A 19115-nucleotide genomic window follows, 5' to 3' on the forward strand; every position below is an offset into this window, starting at 1 on the left:
CCATGTCATAAGCGATGAGCATTATATTAAAATAGAAACATCTTTATTAAAATTTCTGGTCAAATTCCAGGGCAATAAAATCAAAAACAATACTCAGCAAACCTATTTGTTTTTAATGCCAGGTACTGTGGAGAAAAGCTAACCTTTGTTGTGACAAGTAGTTCCCAGGAAATCACAGTACGGTTCCACTCTGATGACTCGTATGTGAGTCGTGGCTTCTCCGCAGAGTATCTCAGTTATGCACCCAGTGACCGTGAGTATCTTTGTTTTAAGAAGCTTGTTGTTTATAATGCTTTTGTGTATATTTGTCATTGCCAGGTATTCCTGAAGTAAGGATACTTATACAATGGTTCTGAAGATGTTTCACTCCAATTTTTTTGTCTTGACAGCTTTATTAAACGTACACACTTAACACATTTTCTGTGAATCATTTTTGCTCAACATCTGAGCTGTTGGCTGCTGTGATTTTCCTGTGAAAATCAACTGGAGACGCAAGCTGATATAAGAATACTTTTCTTTGCACTCAGCATTATTTAAGATTAGTTATTTGTTTCACTGAATATTAATTGAATATTGTGGTATCTGTCTTTCTGCAGTTCATTTCCCAGAAGTGTGAAAATGTGTAGCTTTCTGGGTTCATTGGAGGTCGTTAATCTGCTTTTGAAATTCTTTAACTCTTAGCCTGAGGGGTTTCTGTTGGCCTTATCAGTGTTGGTCACATTTCTGTGAATCATTTCTGCCCAACATCTGAGCTGTTGGCTGCTATGATTTACCTGTGAAAATCGACACAAGCTGATTTAAGTATACTTTTCTCGGCATTTAGGATTATTTAAGATTAGTTATTTGTTTTATTGAATATTGTGGTCTGTCTTTCTGCATTTAGTTTCCTACCCTCCTTCCCTGTTCTTGTTGTGGTGTTAATCTTGATGGCTTTGGAATTGCTTGCCTCTGCTGTAATTTTGTTTTTGGACACTCCTCCTGAGCCCATCTCATTTGCTCACTCAACTGAGTACAGTGAGGTCATATTTTGATTTCAGATGCTCCTACCAGTCCCATCTCTTCTGCTGTGTACAAGGAGAGCACCTTGGAAGAACAACCCCTATAGTCTCTTAATCTGCTCTGTTCCCTACCTCTCCACTAAAATATATATATATATATATATATATATATATATATATATATATATATATATATGCTTTCTTCAGCTGCTCTTACTTAACTGTCTTTTACCTTAGTTTGCTGTTCTGTGTGCTCTTAAATGTTCAAGTGCTCTTTACTCTGCACTTAGTGTCTCCATTTTGATTTTTTCATAATGTACTGCTCTATGCACTTGTTTTTTTGTCATTTTTAATTTATCTGCATTTATTTAAACTGTATTTGCCTTAATATTGCTACACACTCGTGTGCTATCTTTAATTTATTTGCATTTATTTAAACTGTATTTGCCTTAATATTGCTACACACTCGTGTGCTAGCTTGTACTGCATTTAAAGTGTTTTTTTCTACTGTTCTAATTGCTTTTCTGTTGTAACTAGTCTAGTCCTGATACAGATTTGCTATATCCAGGACTGTTTTGTAAGTTTCTGAGCCCCCAGACCTTTCCCTATTGGAGGGAAGCATTATAGCTCATTGATGAGAGTGGTAAGCAGTAGGTAGCCTATCTACCACAAGAGGAGTGGTTTTTGGTCCAGAAATTGTACTTTATTGGCCGTTTGGGCATTTTCTCCATCCCTTTCAACTTTCTGGTTTAAAAGCCTGCATTTGCGCACCGTGCAGCAGCGCTCAGCTGAGGTAAACTAGTACTAGTTCCAGAAAGTCTGCCCTTCAATTTTCCCCTTAGAATGTGCTTTTTTTTTTTACTACTTGCAATTCAGTTAACCTAATTGGCTAGCACTTTAACAGGCTTTTGTAGCATTTATAGTAGCACACTTAGGTGCTATCAGCACTAGCTGTTCCTATGCAGTAACCGCACCAGTACTTATTAGTTATAAGCATGCCTCCTGGTATGATTGTAGGGCAATTTCCTGTGGTTTCTCCTGCTAACCTGGTGCACTTGGGCATTCTGAGACAGTGTGGTAACTGTATAATGTACACAGAGAGAACCCTCTCCTCTTACCTCCCAACACTCGTACCTGTGAGAGATGCACTTATATCACCAAACTGGAAGCAGTGCATGCTCCAACCAAGACTAGACTAGCTGGTCAATAGGAGAAGGTCAACACCTGCAACTTACTACATAAAACACAGAGCTCTACAAAACACCAACCGTCGCAACCCCCACATAGAAACACAAACCATACACCCACCTTCACAGATGCTGTCAATAAAAATGTACCCAAACTGAGACCTCCGAGAAAGAAATGCATTCGACCAACACAGCACCAACCACAGAACACACAGGTCACCACCACAGTGTGCCCCTCAACCCAAGCCCTTAATGCAAAAACACTTTTGCCCAATGTACTAATCATAGGAGACTCAATTGTGAGGCACACTGACATCCCACTCACTAGGTTGAACAAGGAGATGGTGACAGTTGCCTTTTAGGTGCCAGGATCTGCCACATAACACATGCACTCAGGTTACCCCACAGCAAGTACAAATATGACTGTCATTGTCCATGTGGGTGTGAATGACCTGAGACGCACCTCCCTGGACTACATGAAAAGAGATGTGATGGAACTCTCGGATTGGGGCCCAGGCAGGCATGACCCTAGCTCTGAGCAGTATTCTACCATCACCCAGAATGATTCCACAGTATGAGCAGAAAATTATTGACTTGGCTAAGTTTCTGGTGTCATTCTAAGGTGATCAAGTATCTGCCTGGGACTACATGATTGACAGACCTTGATGCTTTGCCAGATGGCCTGCATCTGTCACCCCTGGGATTCTGGGTACTAGCCAAGACTCTTGCCACCCCTATAGTGCCTTTTTGTAGGCAGTGTTCCAAAGACCAAAATTCCACTGTAACAGCTACAAACAAATGCAGTCTGAGAGTCATGCTGCTCAATGCTAGAAGTCTAAATCTCAAGATGCACTCGCTCGAAGCTGTCCTCAAAATGGAGAATGTTGACATCTGTGTTGTAATGGAGACCTGGTTTAAAGATGCAGAAAGCACCCCTGTGCTTCCAGGCTACAACTCATTCCATACATTTTGGCCCCAAAATACGTCCGGAAGCTCCAAAGGCAGTGGTGTTTCTATATTCTTAAAGGATACTCACATTTCCAGATTGGTAGCCCAGCACAATGCATCCGAGATACTTCAGGTACAGCTAACACTGGGTAAGACGGTAATAGAAGTCATAGCCTGCTACAGAACCCTAAACATGTCCCTGGACTCACTCCAAGTCCCTAAACACCCTGGAATCTGTCAAAGTCCAACCCAACTCTCATACTGGGTGACTTCAACTACCCTTCCATCAGCTGGGAAAACTATTCAAGTACCAATGTACAGGCCCATCGCTTTCTGGAATTTATCAATTCCAATGCACTTGACCAGCTCATTCTGACCCCACTAGAGGAAGCAACATCCTCAACCTGGTTATCACCAGCATGGGAGACCATTGCTCCACACCTGTAGTCAATTCTTCCCTGTTTAAATCTGACCACAAACTAATCTCCATGGAAATCTCCATCTCACCTACCCCCCACTTGCTAAGTGACCACCCTGAAAAACATCTCTAAAGCTGACTTTGGGCTCCTAAAAACAGAGATGGCCAACTTCTCTGCACCCATGCCAGTGGAAAATAGCTGCATGACTGCTGAATCATACACCAGTGCACTGTGTGAGCATGTACACATATCCATGGATGGACCTTGCCATACCAAATTGAACCAAGATGCTCTCCTCCAAAAAAAGGAAACCAATCTGGTGGTCCCCAGCCATCATTAAACTCTACAACAGAAGGAAGAAACTGTTGCAGAAAAAAATGAAGTCACAAGACTGGAAAACCTCCCTTATCAGTCGCAACAAAAAGCTGAGATCCCTTATCAAATCCTCTAAACCCAGCTGTGAAAGCAGAATTGCGGTTGACACCAAAAACTACCACAAAGCCTTCTATAGCTATTATCAAAAACCTCAAAGGCAATATCCAGATTTGCTCTGAGTTATTGCACAATGGCACCTCCTATATTGAGCCAACAGATATAGCCAACATACTGGCCGACAGATTCATTGCCAACTTTACCCCCCCCCCCCGGGTCCTATCACAATACCAGAAGAAAGCCAGGTACCCCCTATTTCTGTGGCACAGGTAAAAGCTGCATTGTCCAAAACCAAGAATACAGTGTCCATGGGACCTGATAATATCCCTGGCTGCATCCTACATGATCAACAGAACAAACTGGCACTACATCTGTGTGCCCTGTTCAGTTGCAGCCTTACCTCAGGCTATGTCCCTAACGAATGGTGCACTGCTACAATCATCCTGCTCCATGAAAGGGGAGCAACTACAGACCTTGGGAACTATCACCACATTAACTTGACGAGTCTGGTATGCAAAACTATGGAGTGTATCATCATGGACCTACTTAACAAAGATATAGGCAATCTCTGAACTCTTGACCCCACACAGTTTGGCTTTGTCAAGGGGAGATCCTGCCTGCTGAACCTGGTTGACCTCTTCGAGGCAGTCACCAAGGCTGTGGATGAGGGTAAGTAAGGCAGTGCATACAGCCTACCTCGACCTGGCCAAGGCCTTTTTTACCATTCCCCACTCAGGTATCATCGACAAACTCACCAAACTATGCATCAATCCTTACATCACTAGGTGGGTTGCAAATTGGCTCATAGTTAGGACCCACAGAGTGAAATTTGCGGATTCCAAGTCAGACTGTCGACCTGTCACGAGTGGAGTCCTACAGGGCTCGGTCCTCTCCTGTTTGGCATCTGCATCTCAGAAATCCAGGCCAACACAGAGGGACTTTGGTTGACCAAGTTTGCTGATGACTGCAAGCTAAGAGTCATTATCAACTCCCCAAGTGATGCAGACATCGTACAAAAGGGCGTCTCTTAGACCAGTGACTTGTGTCAGGACCATGGCCTGAAGCTTAACGCCAAAAATGCGTTATTCGCTTTGGAAAAAACTCCGTTCACACGAATTACCAAGTTGATGGGAGCCCACTGAACACTGAAGGGATCGTAAGAGATCTGGGCACCCAGATCGACAGCCACCTCACCTTCGACCACCACATTGCCCTTGTAGTCAGGAAGTCCTTCTACATGGCATATCTTATAACCAAAGGTTTTGCATCCAGGAAGAAGGAGGTCATCCCTCTACTCATCCCTCATTAGACCAATCATCGAATAGAACACCCCGTTTGGCATTTACCTGACAAGACACCTACAACAGCTGGAGAGACCACAAAAGTACCTCACAAAAAGGATCCTGGACCTTAAACACATGTTCTACATGGACAGACTCAAGAAACTTAAGCTGTTCTCAGTCTGTTATCGTCTACTAAGAGGTGTGATCTCTGCTTGACTTACAAAGCCGTGTCCGACACAGCCCTACTTGAAATACTACACCTAAAGAAATCCCAATCCCCCTGTGCCATACACTCCAGAGATCACAACCTCATTATCACAATTAACAGAACATGCTGTAGAGACAGGTTCATCTTCCAAAGACTGCCCATACTCTGGAATAAGCTTCCCATTCATGTCAAGCAGAGCACCTTGCTGGCCCTCTTCAAGAGAAATTTTGATGAGTGGATGTGTAACAAAGTTCAATCCAGGAAACATTCCAGTTTCCCTATTGGATAGGGGCACTGTGAACTAACATCAAGTGACATGTTGCCTGGGCAATTTATTTTGGGCTAGGCTTGTAAAGGCTCCAGGGCCATTAGCCTAGTACACACCTATGAACAATGCTATGGGTTTACACATTTGTAGAAAAGAAAGCAAGCAATTTAAACAGTTTTCATTCTTCTGTATTATACATACATTTTCTTTTTCTAACATTTATCATTCAACTCAACATTATGTAATATGCTTAAGTCCTGTCTTCCTTTAAATATCACTCATCTTTCTCTTTAGCATTTTTCTGCATGGATTGGTGTTCATCATGGTGTTGAAATACTAAGTCTTGGGACTTCTTGCCTTGCAGAAGGCTGCAACTTGCCTGAATACCAGAGTCTTAACAATCCTGTACCTGGCTGACATTGTTGCTTGAAGCTTGGTTAGCTGCCTTTTACTTCAGCCGATGTCGGTTAAGAAGGGTAAATGTTGATGCGAATGTCAGATTCCACATAAAGACACCCATGACCATTGCATCTTCTGTCTAGGCCGGGAACGCAACCATACTTCTTGCGCCACCTGCCAGTCATTTGTCCCTAAAACTCTTAGAAGCCGCTTGGCTGCCCTTAACCTGTATTGAGAAAATCAAAGGCTTAAAAAACTAGCACTTAGGATGGATCTGGAATCGGCTGAACTAATAGAACCTCCAAAGAAAAAGGCCAAAGTTTCATGGCCTACCACCACTCCCTCTTCGTAGTTGGATGCCCTGCCAACCGCTGATATAGGGGTTGAGGGTTGCCTGCTAGAGCTGTCCACTTCTACAGCCTCCTTTGAGGTAGCCATATTCGAAGAGCAGGCTGGCACATCTGCGGAGATAATTCAGACGTCTGTTACTCCCAATGTCAAGGGGGAGCTAGGTTCTACAGGATGCCCTTCAGGATCTCACAGGTTTGAGGCTCCTTCAGCTGCTAAGACCCTAGAGCCTAGGCCTACCCTGTCTCCAAAAACTCATCCTCTTAAGAGAAAACAAAAAAACTAAGCATTTATCTAGCCTACGTGATAGTCAACCGTACTGGCAGTCCTTTACTCAATCCCTGATGCAGGGCTTCATGGCCCTAAGACCTACACATTCATCAGCCCCCTCCATTCCCTTGCTCAGCCCAAGACCTACTTCTGCTGCATCAATCCTTCCTAGCCCCCCTGGAAGAGGAGGCTCTCTCTTCTGGCTCTGAGGAGTCTATCTCCTATGCCTCCCAGATAATCTCACCCAAGGAATATTCTCCAAATGAAGATTCTTTTGATGGAGACTCTCCTCCAGAGGACATTAAATTTGGTGAAACCATCACCAAAATGAAGAAATACTTCAAATGGGATTTTTCCCAAATGTCAGAAACTCAAAAAGATATTTGGAACTTCTGCAGGTTGAATTGCCCTCCCCTTCAGCCATTCTCCTGGTGACCCTTGCTTACCTAGATGCTTTTGCTTCATGCTGTATGAACCCTGACTCACAGCCACCAGCTCCAAAGAGACCAGACCGATTCCATAAAGTTCCGGAGGACCAGAAATTCCTGGTTAAGCCCCCTTTGGCAGACCTTAGTCATAACTGTAGCCCCAGATAGACAGTCTAGGTTACTACCTTAGTCTTCTATGTTACCTTCTGATAAAGACAGTAAAATTATAGATAGGCTGGGCAAGAAAACATACTTCATCTATCCTGGCCTTCAGAGCTATTAACACTCACTCATACGGTTAAATTTGCCTTTGACATGGTTTCCCAGGCTAGTACGCGTCTCAGTTCCCCGCCTGATTCCCCTAACAAAACTGAGGCAGCATCTAAGCTATCCATGGCATCCCAGGTGGCCAGGCACTCAATTAGATGCAGTTATGATGCAGCAAAAGCCTCTGCTAGATCAGCTGCAACTATATAACTTATGCGTACATACTCCTGGCTCAGACTCCAACCTCTACCAAAATAAGTCAAAAATTGTGGATGTCCCAATTGACAATAACCTCCTATTTGGGAAGAAGTCTGCAGAGCTTTTTAAAAATCTGCATGAAAAAAGCAAAGAGCTGCAGGACATGAAACACCTGCTGGTCTCACCCATACCCAAGTTCTACAGAAACTATCCTGCTAAAATATCCAATGTCAGAAGGGCTCCTTCTACGGTCCCTCCTCCCTCTAGTAGGCACAAGAATGGGACTAGAGACAACCTCTTCTCAACCAGCCCAAAGACAGTCCCTTCAGGACAGAAGTAATGGCAACAATGTGTGATTGCCTTTTCCTACTTCCCCTGTCTTCTCATCTCTCCCACTCTCTACCCCTCTGGAAAGAAATCCGCTCAGACAATTGGGTGCTGGCAGTAGTGGAAAATTGATATTTTCCATCCTGGCAGGTAAAACCCAACCCCCAGGGCATTCCTTTCCCACCCAAAAATCAACTTCACCTAATTCCACACATTACACACAATCTAAGGGCTCAAGGCACCATAGAACCCATCCCACTAGGACAAGAAGGAAAAGGTTTCTACTTCAGACTTTTCCTAGTTCCAAAAAAGGATGGCCCATGGAGACCAATCCTGGACTTCTGTCATAAATCTTTATCTGAAAGTCCCTTCTTTCAGAATGCTGTCTCTACAGACCCTGCTTCCACTACTGCCTCCACGAGCTTACATGGCCACTTTAGACCTGAAGGAGGCTTACCTCCGCATCTCCATACACCCAAACCACAGGAAATACTTAAGATTTGTTGGGCCCTGCTCTCATTTTCAATTTACTGCCTTGCCCTTTGGTTTGTCCACTGCACCAAGAGTTTTCACAAAATGCCTGGCTCCCGGCTTAGCATTCTGCATGACCAAGGGCATACAGATCTACCCATAGCTGGACAGTATCCTCAGTCTAGCAGAACAAGAGGCGAGACCCTCAAAAAGCATCTTCAGTTCTGTATGTCTCTGCTTCAGGGACTAGGTTTCACTCTGAACCTTCCCAAATCATCCCTATCCCCAGAACAAGACAGGTTCTTCCTAGGGTGCAGGATCCGGACAGAGCTAATGAAGGCATTTTTACCCCAAGAAAAAGTTATCTCCCTAACAAATCATTTCCAGGACCTTGTCCACACAGACCAGCTGTCAGGAAGACCGTTCTTGCATCTCCTGGGTCTTATGGCAGCCACCATCCCCATGCTTCCCCTAGCCAGGTTGCACACGAGGAAAATTCAGTGGTACTTAGAGCGTATGGTCCCAGCACAGCCATCCTTTAGACTCTCAAATATCCTTTCTTCCTTGTCTGCAAACAGAAATAAGGTGGTGGATACAACAAATTCAAAGGAATTCAGACCTTCCTCTGCAGACACCCACACCAGCTCAACACATGCACACACAGCTTCAGATCTGGGCTGGGGGACTACTATGAAAGGGATTTAAGGTACAAGTACCTTGGCAGACATAAAAACGAAACAAGGAAACCAATTCAGGATCCACAACCTCAAATCTTGACAAATTTCCACCACAGCAAATCCAAGGATGCAGGGACACCAACCAGGAAGATTAAATTATTTTATTCCAAAACAAAACAACCACAGACTGAGCGCTTTCACCAGCCAACCTGGTATCATCAGAGTCTGTGTAACAATTATTCATTCACACTTAAATACACATCCACACACCCTAACTCATCCAATTAATCAATAATTCCATTACTTCCTTAAAGGAATATTCATAACATTAATAAAAATGAATATGTTTAGTTAAAAATACATACTATATACAATTTCATTTGTCTAACAAACATGTAAACACTTAACCATGACAACAACCAACATGGTTTAAATCAAAAATATGTACATTGATTAAATTAATTAATTAAAGTTTGTTGACAATGTTTATACTCTGTAATAAATAATATATAAAACAACCCTTAGCATTTCATATTACACTAGCTCTCAGCTTTAGATGAGGTTTCAAAGAGATGTGGTCATTTAAACCTGGAAACCTGGTGGCATTAAGTCTCATCTGCCACTCAGATTCCAGAACTGCCACCCTATTACTAATATCACCAGCCGTAAAGGGCATTACCCTATCTATAATAAAGAACAAAAATCTAATGAAATTACCACACACCCTGCTATGCAAATATAAAGCATTGTGCTCATCCCTTTTTCTTATACTTCTATTATGTTCACAAATTCTTTCTCGTAGCTTACGGGTAGTCATGCCAATGTAATATGCATCACAGGTGGCACATGATGCTATGTAAACACAATTTTTTGTATTACAGTTGCATAGGCCTGGACATGCTAATGTACGTCCATAGCTGACTACACAAATGTAACTACCTTCAGCTATAAATCTGCAACTGCTACAGTTACCACATTTACTCATCCGAGATCTAATGTACCTTTTTTCCTCCCTTTCTAAAATATTTTTCATATTATTCCCCCGACTGAAGACAATGTTGGGACTTCCACCCAACAATTCTCTAGTTTGTGCATTGATACAATGGTCCCAATTGTTCCTTATACTGACACAAAATTCATTAGCCATATCATTGAACCTTAAAACAAAGGTAAGATTATCCTTCTTTAAACCAGTCCCTTCATTATTTGTTCCTTGTGTTGATAACATATTGTCCATACCCTTAAGTATGGGAATATAAATAGTTTTCCTTTTCCTATATATCTCCTTTTTAATTTTCAATAATAAATTCAATGGATATCCTCTCTCCATAAATAACCCTATCAAGGTGTACATCTCTTTCTTAAATAATTCATCGTTGCTGACCAACCTTGATAGTCGGACCATTTGTCCTTTTATCACCCCTTTCCTTTGATGGAAGGGGTGACAACTTTTAAAATGTAGCATAGAATTGGAGAAACTAGGTTTCCTAAATATATTACTAACTAGTTTCCCTTCATGCTTGAAAATAGAGATATCCAAGTAATTAATGGACATCTTATTCCATGTATATGTAAATCTAAAAAATTCCGTAGTTTGATTAATATAAGACATGAAATCAATAACTTCACTTTCACTGCCCTTCCAAAGGATTAAAATGTCATCTAGGAACCTATTATACATTAAAATATGTTCCCTAAAGTCTGATGATAAAATATGACATTTCTCCCATGACAGAAGGACTAAATTGGCATATACCGGGGCGCAACGGGCCCCCATTGCCACCCCCTTGATCTGCTGATAAATTTCACCTTCAAATGTCAAATAATTACTGATCAAGATGAATCTCATAAACACAAGACATACATTTAGTCTTTCCAAATCAAAACTTGCACTATTCAATAAACTGTCTTGAAATAAATCCAACCCTTCATTATGGGGAATGGTTGAAAAAAGGTTCACCACATCAATAGTTAAAAAACCATATGACTCAACATCCACGCCACTTATCGCCCTAAGCCTCTCCAGGCAATGCCAGGAATCCTTAATAATGTGTGGTGTATCCAAAAGTGCCTTTTTACAAAACTGGTCCACAAAGGCTGCCATAGGTTCTGTCTTAGACCCCTTTGCCGAAACAATGGGTCTAAATTGTAAATGGTCAGTACCTTTGTGGACCTTGGGAATTCCAAATAACTTTGGTAATTTCGGAAATTTGGCAAAACCTTGGCAGACATCCCTCCTAAAGAAGCATATCAAAGTCAAGGAAATTACAGCCGTTCTGCTATCCCTAAAGGCCTTTCTCCCTATCCTTCAGCCCCCCCCCCCCACTACTAATCATCACAGACAGCACCACTGTCATGTGGCAAATGGGGGGGGACCAGGTCCTACTTCCTGTGTAGGCTGGCAATGCAAATTTGGGGTGTAACCTCACAGAACAATCTATCCCTACAGGCAGCATACATCCCTACCCTGGACAACCAGCAAGGCAGATGCCCTAAGCAGATAATTCTCCCTACACCACGAGTAGGTGTTAAACAGGGAAGCTTTTCTAGACATTGTCCACAGATGGGGTATCCCTCAAGTAGATCTGTTTGCCTCCCCCCTGAACAGACAACTGACAAAATTCTGTACCAAGCACCACTGACCACTAGCTTGGAGAGTGGATACGTTCACCATTTCATGGAAGGGAAGGTTTTTGTACACCTTTCCACAGTTTCCTCTCATTCAGAAAGTCCTCCTGGAGGTCAGGAGAGACATGCCAAAAATCTTGGTGGTGACTCCCTACTGGCCAAGGCAGCATTGGTTCCCCCTTCTACAGTCAATTACCAAGGGCAGTCACCACAAGTTACCTCACAAGGTGGACCTACTCACACAACAGAAGGGAACTCTCATCCACTCACACCTGCAGATGCTGAACTTAACTCTCTGGGTGATAAATTTCTATTACCCTTCAGACACCTCTACATAGATGATGTGCAGGAGGCCAGGAAACACAATACAAGGAGATCTTACATTTCTGAACGGCAAAGATTCTCCATTTGTTGTCCCCAAAGCCATAAGGACCCCCTTCTTGTGGATGTCCCTTTAGTCTTGGCTTGTGTGTTAATTAAAGCAGACCTTTCATAATCTTCTGTGAAAGTACATCTCTGCTATTTTTGCCTGCCTTCCTCTGGAACATTCTTTACTGTACAGGTTTGATGTAAAACTGTTCTTAAATGGGGTCTTGCACATAAGACCTCCCAGAAAGCCTACTCCACAACCATGGGACCTGAACTATATCCTGGAGAAACTTATACTACCTCCATTCGAACCAGCCACTTCTGCATCACTGCAGATGTGCACATGGAAAACGGTCTTTCTGGTAGCTGCAAGAAGGTGGTCAGATTCAGGCACTCATGGCATGCCCCCATTACACTATATTCCGTAAAGACAGGGTGACCCTGCACGCCAATCCCTCCTTCATGCCCAAAGTGGTCAACGAACAATTCACTAAACCAATCCATTCACTTACCTACCTTTTTCTCTTCTCCTAAGAATGACAGTGAGAGTGTACTACACTCCCTGGGCATTCACAGTCATTTAAGATTTTATCTGGAGAAAACCAAGGCCATCAGAAAGTCAAATGAACCGTTTCCTTGGACCCCAGAACCCTGGACTAGGCAGTTTCTAAACAGACCATTTCCTGTGGGATAAGAAATACCATTTCTTTCTGCTACTCATACCATGGAAAGGCCCTGAATCAGGAAATCTGGGCTCATTCCACTAGAGCAGTAGCTTCTTCCAAAGCCTTCTTCAAAGGTTTGGACACAGCTACCATCCTTGAAGCAGCCACCTGGTCCACTGTGCATACCTTCACCAAATATTAAAGACTGGACCATATCTCCAAAGTCAGAGCAGATTTTGCTAGCGAGGTCCTCCAAGGATTCCTGGAATCCCACTGCTTTTTTCCTCCACCCTTCCTCCTTCTTGAGCTGTGGTACTCTCCAACAGTATGAATACTGCAACATGAGTATTGGAGGACATTGAATAGTTGTGAACAATCTTACCATAACCATAGATGTCATCTTCTGTGTTGCAGCATTCCTTCCCTCCCTCCTGACCCCCTTCTAAAATAGTCGCATGACTAACGGATTCCATTGAGCCTTTACCAGCACTAGGTTCATTCTAGGTCAGTCTGTGGCATTTGACCTATCCGAAAAACATCTTTTGGCATCTTCTAGACTACTGTCCGACTAGGCAGTCTGGTCTGAGGTTTTTGCATACAGACGTCACATTTAAGACCCCTGGTTTATGACCCCTATGTGTGACGTCTCATGCACCTGCAGCAACCAGGTTGAAAGCCTTTGTATAGGAGCCAACGTTCAGGTCACCTGAGACAGAGGATCCCACAGTATGAGTACTGCAACATGTAAGAGAAAGGACATCTATGGTTATGGTAAGATTTTACACAACTGTTCTTTCATTTTGTTTAAGACTTGAGGATGATGTGTCAGACTGCCATGTTTGTGCCAGACTTAATGACGGAGGATTTAAGCATAGTGCTGAATCTCCAAATCAGTACTTGGAGTATTACCTCCTTTCTGTAGCCATGACATTCTCTGGGTCCCAGGCTATTCTGAAGAAGGATAAAGAAGACCCTTGAAGAATGTGTGAGAGACTGAAGACCTCTGTGTCTGACTCCCCACCCCAGCTCGAAATTGCCAACACAGATGAGGTGCATTTGTAGCCTATGGTCCCATACCTCATAGACCCAATTCCTTCAAAGTTCGACATGAGTGTCAGAGTTCAAATCTTACGAGCTGGCACCAGTATGACACTGGGTGGGTCCAAAGTTCCTGTGCAGGCCACTTCCAACACCAGAGTTTTGGTGACTGAGGGTGAGGGCTTGCATCTGCTTGGTGGTAGTTTGAGAGGAAGCACCTGGGAACTCTATTGAGGTTGTGGCTGCCCACCTGAGACCCAAGGCCTTGTCCTCTGTATCTGCATCTAAATTACCTAAGTCTGTGAGGCAGACAGGTTTGCCCAGGCTGACATTTTCTGTATCCCCTCCCACATCTACCCAGGTCTCTCCACAGGACTTGGTCAAGGTATCCTACACTAGAAAGAGCTTTTGCCAGAAACCTCCCCTGGGAAAGGAAAGGGTATGCATCCCCCCCCCCCCAGAGACCCTTATTTCTCGGTGTCAAGAAGTTGAGGAATTTGCCTATATGAAGCGCATTCCTACTTGCCAGTATTTGCATTCCCTCAGAAGACACCTTGTCCTCAGTTGCACCTCTTGATTTATCCTTTGGGGCATGCCCTTCATAGAATGAAGGAATCCATTAATTGGAAGTTTAGGGAATTTTGCAGGGCCAAAAAATTGTAGAAGACTGTCTAACTTACCTGCACATAGACTCTGGCTGTACCTGTGGCCCATAAAGTATCAGATGATTTGTTTTCTGTGACATGTCATTTGAGCCTGATTCCTTAACCAGTGCCCCCCCCCAGAAAGTCTGATTTCTTCTTTAGCATGCTCGAGTCTTTCAGGTACCTCTGGTGGTGGATCCAGCAGTTGTGCCTTTGGAGTCCACCAAGGGATCATCTGGGCCTACCTTCAAGAATCCTGTGACAAATGATAGGGAGAACAGACTCCTAGACAATTTTGTCAAAATGTGCACTTCAGCTACACAGGGCATGAGATGCCCGAAATGCCAGTTCCACTTGCTCAGATATTTTGAGTCTGTACAAGAACAGATTAAAACTAAGACTTTGGAGATGAGAGCATCCTGGAGGGAGATCCAGGATTTATGCAGTGTAGGCTTCCAGGTGTCAAGATATTCTTAAATGGTGGCCATGATGCATTAGCTGGATCTTGCCAGGGTGTGTGCTGTGAAGTTTGTCACAAGCAGATATGCCTGGCAGTTGACTCCCGCTGTTAAACCATGCTAAAGCTGAGCTTGATATCCAACTAAACAAGGAGTGTCTCTCTGTTACCCCAACAGAAAAGCTTTTTTAGAGAGTGGACTACATTGAAGTAACCTTCTCGCTCCCAGATGCAACAAAGTGTCCTAAGAAGCTTTGGTCTGTTTACCCAAAACAGGAAGAAGCCAAATCCACAGGGAAAAGAAAAGGTGGTAAACAAACCAATGCTTTAGACCGGGGAGAGGGCGTCTAAGGACTCAGTCCATTGTAAGGAGCAGCTGTGACTATGTTCAATACCTCCCTCCTCTTCCCCTGAACCACACAGCCCCACTCCAACCTATATTTGAGGAATGCTCCCCTCCTTTCTCAGTTATTAGAAGCAGCTCACCCTAGACAAATGGGTACTTTAAGTTATTGGAAAGAGATAATCTCTACAGTTTTCAAAACCCCACCCTTCTCAGTCATCCCACCTCAAAAATGGCAAGATACCTGATGCCATCCTTTTATATGCCCTGTTACAGCCAGCAAGGCAGTATTCAGCCTACTCCCTCAGAAGAGGAAGGCACAAGATTCTGTGCACACTTGTTCCTAATTCCTAGAAAATAAGGGACTTTAAGACCCCTACTGGACTATAAAGATTCAATAAACTCCTGATAGTAATATAAAAATCGTAGAGAAAACAAATAAAATAAATAGACCAAGGCAAAACCAAGAGGCAGATGGTGTGAAGCAACATAACTTTAATAAAACAAAACAAAATAAAACAAGATGAACACTTTCGCACTTCAAGTACTTTATCAGATCTAAGTAAAACGCACAAAGTACTGCTCTAATATAGGTCAACCATGCAAACCACATGACTTAATAAAGGCTTGATTGGTACAAACTCATTTAACCCCTTCCCTCTAGTTGCTTGTAAAATAGTCATCCACTTTATTTCTAAGCATTCAGTATCATTCTACAAATCTCACAGGTCACTAAACAAGGTTGCTGATGCTACAGTTCTATCAAGAAGATGTTATGCTATAAACATCTAACATGTTCAGGAGATGCATCTCACATTAATAAGACTGGTACCTACCCATAAAACCACTGTAACATGTGTAATTACATCTGAACAGATGATTTATTTATACACCCTGATACTGAACGTATTTTTGAGATTATTTATGCGAATTGTAGCACTCGCAACCTTGTATGTTCTTCGTGTTTCACTGTTGCAGTTATTAAATTTGGGTAATCTGCTGGCAGGTTGCCCTCAGTCGACCTGAAAAACAGTCTTGGGTCCTACGTCGGTTGCTGTCTCCTCTTCCATGACGTCAGGTCGTCAGGGGTATAAAACATGCAGCCGACGCCATTTTATTCAGTCTTTCTTGCCGCGTAGTGCCCGAAGCAGAAGCAGTTCGCAAGTGCCTGTCGGCTAACTCCTGAAATTTTCGCATTCGAGTTTCAGAACCGAAGTCTTCAAACTAAAGCTAAGTACCCCATTGGGGAAACTTTTTCTTGTTCCATACCGATGTCAGTAAAAGTTAATAATTGCATTACTTGCGGGAAGCAAATACCACATAAGGATTTTCATTTGTATTGTATTCCTTGCCTAGACCCAGATCATAATGTGCCTTGCTGTTGGTTTTGTGCTAGATTTAACCAACGCACTATTAAGCTTTGATATAGTTTTACTTCTAAATATTTTGGATCAAGATTTAATTATCCTGAAATGTTGTCTGTTAGCAATCAGACTACCCGGAGTTCACAAAAAACGCAAAGAAAAAGACAGAGAGACCATTGAGGTCCAGAACCGACGACAAAGCCTCTCCTAAGTCAGTCGCCGGTTTGCCGGTACTCAGTGAGGTGCTTTTGCAGCCCCTGATACCTGCTACATTTGAGTCGCAGGCCTGTATCAAGACCCAATTGGAGTCCGGTATGCTGCGAGATTCTCAGAGTATTGAACCTGCGTATGTCTCTCCCTTGGATGGGTCCGGAGCTGCTGAGCAAGCACCGGCTTCTGAGGGTGTTTTCAAGCCTCAACATTTTTATATAAAACCGATGCCATCCTCAAAAACAAGGTCAAAAACATCTTCTATATCTAAAAACCGATGCATGAGCCACGTGCTCAGACCCCTATGCCTAAAAAAACAGATGATCAAAATGGCTGAGGACCTGCTAAGAGGCCTAGGCAAGGCACTGATTATGAAACTTCAGATCAGGTTTCCATTTCTTCTGATCAGGAACTTTCTGTTCCACCCTATAAGGATTCTTATGCAGGGGAATCCATCCCATCTGCATCTCCTCCTAAGGATTACCCCTTTTGGAGAGACTTTGCATACTTTAAGGGAACATTTTCACTGGGAGAGTCAGGACTTCTCTGAATCAAAAAAGAGGCTTGGGGATTTCCTTCTTCCTCAGCATAGGCCTTTGGCTATACCTCCTGTATTAGACATTGTTGTGTTTTTGGAATCAAGCATGGCTCCTGATTCCCTACCTCTGGCTCCTAGTAAGCCAGACAGATATTACAGGGTTCCTGACTCCCACAAATTTGTATTCAAAAATCCTGCTGCTGACCCTGAGACTATTTCACAGGGTCCCACTGGTGTTAAGGTCTCTACAGCCAAAAATCCTACCCCTTCTGATAGAGATTCCAGGGCGCTGAATAGATGGGGAAAGAAGGTTTATACATCTGCTACCTTGGCACTCAGAGCCTTAAACTGCCAGTTTCATATGCTTAAATATCAACAGCATGTTATGGTCCTACTGGAACAGAAAATGATGTTGATAACTGATTGTGTGGAAAATAGAGTTACAGGAATTAATGCATTCAGCAGAACAGGTTGGAAAGCATACTTTGCAATGTGGTTTTGATTCCTTGGATACCTCTTGCAGGGCTGCAGTTACTGGATCTGTGATTAGAAGGCATGCCTGGCTCAAGGAGCAAAATCTGCCTGATCATGTTAGCTAAACTGTTGGTTGCCCCCTTGCAGCATAATACTCTGTTTGGTAATAAGGCAGAAGAGGTTTTAAAGAATATGGAAGACAAAGCTAAATCTATGCAAACTGTAAAAGATTTCTTGCAAGTGCAGCCACCCAGGTTCAGTAGGCACTGGCCTACTAAAAATTGGTTCTTTCCTGTGTCCAACAGAGCCACTCAAGGCAAATCTAGGCGCTCAAATGGCTCCAGATACCAGTCTCAGGGTTCTTACAGGTCAAAGCAATGGGGTGCCTCCACATATATGTGTGTCACATTGAGTTTCGCATATTAATATGTTGTCCTGGAACCGTTCTCTGTACGGTTTTATGTCTCCTCATCACTGCCGGGACTTCTGTCTGCCGCCAGGCTTCCGTGTCACTCCAGGCTTCCGAGACTCCCCAGACGATGGGTTCGCGGGCTTTTCCAGGCAGCCCGTTTTACTTATGACTCTCCCCTTTGTGCAGAAAAAATAAAAAGTGTATGTATTTTTGTATATTCTTTTCTCTCCAGTTACGAGCAAGGCTCTCTTTTCTCCTTCAATAGACGTTTAACTTTTACCGAAATGCCTGTTTAAGAGTAATGAATTGTTAAATGTTAGCCCGTTCGCTCACCTAACACGCGCCTCTGTGATCCAGGGCATAAGAATGAGTAATTTCTATATTGGCTAAACAGCATTCAGGCCTAGTTTGTTAAGCGGCATGTACTAAGTGTTAGCCCTGTATTATCATTGGTTTAAGACCATCGTGTGGTGGGTTCGCGGGCTTTTCCAGGTCGCCCGTCCCGCCTTTGTCTCTCTTTGTTTGGGCGCTATTTAAATACGGACATATTTATCTCCATTTTGAAACAAAGCTCTAGCCTCCTCGCTCAAAAGAGTGGGTATTAGCGTAAATTCTCTGGTTTAACAAAGATTGTGGTTAACGTTTAGCACTTCTGCTCACCTAACACGCACCTTGCCCAGCCGGGTCATGGGAGAGATTATTAACGTCAGTAGCCAAACAATCAGGATTCTGACTTTCTTTATTGATAAACAACATGGAAAACGTAACAATCCTTGTACTGTTTGATTATCATTATCGTATATCTTTTTAACCTGTTTGTATTATCCGTTTGGTTTTTTATCCGT

At 43.1% G+C, this 19115-nt stretch overlaps 1 protein-coding gene across 1 annotated transcript in view; it reads left to right on the forward strand.

Annotated features, from left to right (window-relative positions):
* Window positions 1-19115, forward strand: part of ST14 (ST14 transmembrane serine protease matriptase) — a 1989024-nt gene that overhangs the window by 815722 nt on the left and 1154187 nt on the right. Inside the window, exon 10 of the mRNA XM_044081090.1 lies at window positions 123-253. Coding sequence (XP_043937025.1) covers window positions 123-253 — 131 coding nt within the window. The remainder of the gene's footprint in view (window positions 1-122; window positions 254-19115) is intronic.

Source organism: Protopterus annectens, chromosome 8.part0, assembly GCF_019279795.1.
Source record: "Protopterus annectens isolate FY-2018-M chromosome 8.part0, PAN1.0, whole genome shotgun sequence".
NCBI classification, from domain to species: domain Eukaryota; kingdom Metazoa; phylum Chordata; order Ceratodontiformes; family Protopteridae; genus Protopterus; species Protopterus annectens.